The sequence below is a fragment of the Osmerus mordax genome, chromosome 23, assembly GCF_038355195.1.
Source record: "Osmerus mordax isolate fOsmMor3 chromosome 23, fOsmMor3.pri, whole genome shotgun sequence".
Classification (NCBI taxonomy): Eukaryota; Metazoa; Chordata; class Actinopteri; order Osmeriformes; family Osmeridae; genus Osmerus; species Osmerus mordax.
The window spans coordinates 1,123,650-1,129,260 of NC_090072.1; the positions used below are offsets into that span (position 1 = coordinate 1,123,650).

A 5,611-nucleotide genomic window follows, 5' to 3' on the forward strand; every position below is an offset into this window, starting at 1 on the left:
CTCTTTCTCTCGCTCCCTCTCCCTTTCTCCACTTGTGTTTGTGTGTGAGAGAGAGCGACCGTCACTACCACTCCAGCATGGCCCAGCAGGGAGTTGTGCTGGACCAGGACCAGTTCTGCTGTTCCGTCTGTCTGGACCTCTTAAAGGATCCTGTCACGCTCCCCTGTGGTCACAGCTACTGTAGCAGCTGTATCGAGGGCTACTGGGACCAGGATGAGCAGAAGGGAGTCTATAGCTGCCCCCAGTGCAGACAGAGCTTCACTCTGAGGCCTGCTCTGAAGAGGAACAACATGCTGGCTGAGGTGGTGGAGAAGCTGAAGGAGACAGGAGGAGCCCAGGCCGCCCCCTCTGAGCTGACCAGTCCAGCTGGGCCAGGAGAGGGGACCTGTGACCTCTGCACTGGGCCCAGGAAGCAGAGAGCCCTCAAGTCCTGTCTGGTGTGTTTGTTGTCCTACTGCCAGACTCACCTCCAGCCCCACTACCAGATTCCTAAGATGAAGAATCACAAGCTGGTGGAAGCCACGTCTGGACTGCAGGAGATGATCTGCTCCAGTCATGACAAGCTGCTGGAGGTCTTCTGTCGGACAGACCAGGAGTGTATCTGCTATCTTTGTACCATGGAAGAACATAAAGGCCATGACACGGTGTCAGCTAAAACTGAGAGGAAGGAGAAACAGGTAAAACCTGAACCTGTTCTAGTAATCTCAGTCTCGTCTCAGAATCGACCGCATATTTAGTCGTCTCGGACTGAGAACTCGGAATTTTAAGATCGGTCAAGACCACAACTGTGGGAATATCACTGAATTACATGTGCATTGTCTAAGTTATTAATATTACTATGATTTGTAGCGGAGTATACACGTTTAAGATTAGAAATACTTAATCTGTAATAAAGTATTTAGTAGACCTCAGGATTTGTTAAAGGGCCTGAGGAAACCTTATTGAAAAATAGCCTTCGTAATAATCAGTCTAATCTTAAGTAGTGAATTCTATGAAAGTAGAGCAGATCAGATAACGTGAGAGATACGCGAGTATTATACACAATGATTTATTTAGGAAAATGTAATTATAATGAACAAATACCATATAAGTTATGGGTTAGTTTGGCTAAAGCAGTACGGTAGGCCTAGATGAGAGTGAGCTACACAATGGCTGTGTAGAGCGCGTGGGGAGGGGGAAGGGGGAGAGAGAGAGAGAGAGGTAGAGAGGAAGAGGTAGGCCTCTAGCAACAATGGATGCTCAATGGTAACTGGCCTAACGATGGTTAGGTTAAATCATTTGTAAAAATACAATCAAACACCAACAATTAAATCACAACATGCCAATATGTTACAAGTAAGAAATATTGCAAATCGCAGTTACTTTTGTCAGTTTGAAGAAAGGAGTCAATGGTTCGTTATGTCCAACGAATAGAAAGCGGAATCTCTCGTCAAAGTTCCGGGCGCTCAGTGAATTAGCAAGTTAAGAAGAAAGTCTGAAATGACGCGTTTCACTTCAGTTATTCCTACGAACAAGCGGGGGTGATTGTATTTTTGGGGGTTTTATACTCCAAAGAACAGGGGGGTATCCATGTGAAGGTGAACTCGGTCATTGGTCAGTTATTCCCCACCTGGGCGTCATCCTGAAATTTGCCTAGAGGTGTGTAGTGGCTGCTAGCTTTGAGTTCCGTTATTCCAAATGTCCATGGAATGCTTAAACTTCAGAATATAACAATACAACATTCATAAATGGTTTTGTTAGTATGACACAATTATTTTGGATCTAAAATTTACTAACTTAACTCTTCCTGAAGGAAAGTTATAATCAAACATCAATTAAACAACGTTCTAAGTAAATGAGAAAAGCACACATAACACATCAACTACTGTCATTGAAATAGTGTCCATGAGCCATGTAGTCCTTGAGAATATGTTTGTAAATCCACAAAAGAAAGTTCTTCCTTAGAAATCCTTTGTCTGATACTGTGGGCCGTGTGGCCTCTGTTCCTGACCCCATGCTGGGCCAGAAGCTTTGAAGCTCTTGCTCTGGGAGATAAGGACAAAGGGGGAAAACCCTTTCCTTGTCGGGGGTAGGAGAAAGGTGTGGATGGTACCGTGCTTTGTCTGTTGACTCTCCGCTACAGATTTTTTATAAAGGTTTTATATAAAAAGTTTTATAATAAAACTGCCCCCAATAATAGACCCATTTAGTAATGTGGAACTTTGAAAGGCTGTCACCACCGCCCAGTGCCGCTGCTAGTCATTTTGGTGCCCTAAGAATAATTCCTTTATGATGCCCCCCCCCCCCCCCCCCTAAAAAAACCCCGATAGTTTTTGCCAGTTTAACTTTTTATTACCAAACATATAACTCAATACCAATAGCCTAACACAACAGCAGCATCACAATGTAACACCTATTCAGAGGTGGTGGTTCTCTGCTGTGTATCTGTCCCTAAACAGCTGGTTGAGGGTGGTTGATCAGGGCTTGGCAGGGACGGACTGGGAGTAAAAATAGGCCCTAGACTTTGATCCAGACCGGCCCACCAGAACCGGCCCCCGTATACGCCACCACAGCTGCCCTGCCAATGCATCCACATTCTGTGTTTGATGTGATGCTAGGAGTTCCCAACGTAATGCGAGCACGCAACACGCGCGAGCGAAAAATGTTGGCCTTTATTTGAGCGCAAAATAGTTTTACGATAGTTACGATAGTTTTCACCATCGTAACTTTTTTTGAGAAATTAAATATATCTCTTGTTCTGCCTGTTTTGTAATATACATGCCTAAAAGGTGCCTAATATTTATATACTGATATAATATCGGCATTATAATTATTAGTACTATGATGATTTTTGAGTTGGCAATTTGTTGGTGCCCCCTCAGGACTTGGTGCCCTACGCACAGCGTGTAGTGCGCGTTATGGGAGCGGCGGTACTGCCACCGCCCCCCTTCACTCCCCACTAAGTGAAAGTGGAGACGGGTGAAGCTGTGTCTGATCAGAGCCCGTCTACGGAGCTGTGTTCAGTGTTGGTGTTCAGTGTGTTCTGACAGAGGTCCACTCCACCAGAGTCCTGTACTGTAACTCCTACTGTGTTGTTGTCATGTGTGTTGTTCTCCAGGACAAGCTGGTCCTGAGTCAGCAGGAAGTCCAGCACAGAGTCCAGCAGAGAGAGAAGGAGCTGAAGGAGCTCCAACAGGCTGTGGAGTCTTTCAAGGTCAGTATCAGGATCTCCACTACTGGAGCTGTGCTACTGGGAGATACCTGGATAGGACAGGTGTACTCTACATCCAGGAAGACTGGTGTTACTGGAGGGATATCTGGATTTATTTCTATCTCTCTTTTTTTCCTGTCTTTTCCTCTCTTTCTCTCCCCCCTTTCTCCCTCTCTTGCCTCCCCCTTCCCTCTCCCCCTTTCTCCTTCTCTCTCCCTTTTCTCCCTCTCTTCTCCCCCCCTCCCTCTCTCCAGCGCTCTGGCCAGGCAGCAGTGGAGGACAGTGAGAGGATCTTCACTGAGCTGATCCGCTCCATTGAGAGAAGGCGCTCTGAGGTGAAGGATCTGATCAGAGCCCAGCAGGGGGCAGCAGTGAGTCAGGCTGAAGGACTGCGGGAGATACTGGAGCAGGAGATAGCTGAGCTGAGGAGGAGAGACGCTGAGCTGGAGAAGCTCTCACACACAGAGGACAACATACACTTCCTCCAGGTAACTAGACTACCCTGGCAGCTCAGATCTGAAGCTACACTCACTGTCTGGTCATCTATGTAGGATCTCTGCTTAACCTGTGAATAGTGTGTGTGTGCGTTACTTTGTGTCATTTTGTGCATGGTCGTGTTTGTCTATGTGTGTAATTTCCTGTCTGTCTCCCTTTTCTCTTCCCCCCTCTTTCTCTCTCCCCCCCCCTCTCTCCCCATCCCCCCCCTGTCTCCAGAACTACCAGTCTCTCTCCAGAACCAGTGTATGGGGAGTCAGGTGGCTGAGTGGTGAGGGAAGCGGGCTAGTAATCCGAAGGTTGCCAGTTCGATTCCCGGTCATGCAAACTGATGTTGTGTCCTTGGGTAAGGCACTTCACCCTACTTGCCTCGGGGAGAATGTCCCTGTACTTACTGTAAGTCGCTCTGGATAAGAGCGTCTGCTAAATGACTAAATGTAAATGTAATGTAATGTATCTTCAGATGTCCCCAGCATCTCTGTTCATCCTCTTCAGTACTTCAAACATGTGCCTGAGATGGTCTCTGAGCTGAGAGACAAACTAGAGGAGCTGATCCAGATAGAGTGGTCCAACATCTCCACCACAGGTGAGCTGGTTAAACACAGCAGGTCTGGAGGAACCGCACATTAAGCCTCATGGACAAACATCATGTGACAGACAGACAGACACCTGTCACATAAGCACATGTTTGGATCAACTTGATACGGTAGTGTATGTGTTTGATGTACTGTCCATGTTTGTTTTTCTGTGTGTGTGTGTCTGTACATGTTGTGTCTGGGGCCATTGGTGTGTGTGTGTGTGTGTATATACATATGTGTGTATATATATAAAAATGTGTGTCTCCAGTCTCCACAGTGGATGTGTTCCTGCCTACCAGAGCAGACCTCTTACCATGTGAGTCTCTGAAGTGTCCAGGTCTCTCTCCACTGACACGTGTTGAATGATGAATCTGATCCAGAACAACAGCAGCTTTAACATGGGGACACATGAATGGACGTGTTATTAACTCTGATCTGGTCTCTGCTCTGCTCCCAGATTCCTGTCAGCTCACTCTGGACCCAAACATAGCACATACACACCTCTCTCTGTCTGAGGAGAACAGGAAGGTGACACAGCTAGAGAAGCAGCCATATCCTGACCATCCAGAGAGGTTCACCAGGTCCTGTCAGGTGCTGTGTAGAGAGGCTCTGTCTGGACGCTGTTACTGGGAGGTGGAGTGGAGCGGTAAATATGTTAACATAGCAGTCTCATATAAAGACATCTTCAGAACAGATGTCTTTGGTAACAATAACAAGTCCTGGAGGTTACTGTGCACTAGTGGTGGTTACAGGTTCACACATAACAGTGTTAAAACTGCAGTATCAGGCCCTCAGTCCTCCAGAGTAGGAGTGTACCTGGATCACAAGGCAGGTACTCTGTCCTTCTACAGTGTCGTCTCTGACACACTGACCCTCCTCCACAGAGTCCAGACCACCTTCACCCAGACACTCTACCCTGGGCTTGGGTTTGGTAACCATGGTGCCAGTGCAGAGATTGTGAAGCTGTGGTAGAGGGTCTTGTAGAGGAGTGATACCTTCATACCATCATACAGAACCCTGTCATTGTTTTAGTGGGTTTATAAACATTGTTCTTTTGTTGTATGATTCCTGCTCTTTCACCTTGATGATTGTATATGATCATTTAGTCTTGGCTCTACTGGACAATAGAAATCACTGTCTACTTCCTGTCCTGCTACTCAGTAAATAGAGTTTTAACTAACGATGTGTTGTAATGTTTGGGTACATGTGCTACTCACTATTGAGATGGAAGTGTTTATAACTGCTGTTGTTTAAGTGATCAGTTCATAGTTGTCTCTCTGGTACTTTGAACTCCTGCTGGTGGTTATAATGGACCTGAACAGCTGAATAAAGACATGTGAAGCTGAAA

The 5,611-nt window shown here is 46.4% G+C and overlaps 1 protein-coding gene across 1 annotated transcript; it reads left to right on the forward strand.

Annotated features, from left to right (window-relative positions):
* LOC136967624 (E3 ubiquitin-protein ligase TRIM16-like) lies at window positions 1-5,611 on the forward strand. The gene is made up of 7 exons (XM_067261478.1): window positions 1-677; window positions 3,098-3,193; window positions 3,445-3,678; window positions 3,905-3,930; window positions 4,138-4,271; window positions 4,532-4,579; window positions 4,721-5,611. Exons 1-7 carry the CDS (start codon window positions 78-80, stop codon window positions 5,233-5,235), a joined length of 1,653 nt encoding a protein of 550 aa, XP_067117579.1. The 5' UTR covers window positions 1-77; the 3' UTR covers window positions 5,236-5,611.

Bases quoted from the DNA above. Each gene is read 5' to 3' on its own strand.
- LOC136967624 (XM_067261478.1), top strand. From the start codon at position 78: ATGGCCCAGCAGGGAGTTGTGCTGGACCAGGACCAGTTCTGCTGTTCC. The intron at 3,679-3,904 runs GTAACTAGACTA...CCCTGTCTCCAG, and splicing joins ACAACATACACTTCCTCCAG to AACTACCAGTCTCTCTCCAG. The intron at 4,272-4,531 runs GTGAGCTGGTTA...GTGTGTCTCCAG, and splicing joins GTCCAACATCTCCACCACAG to TCTCCACAGTGGATGTGTTC.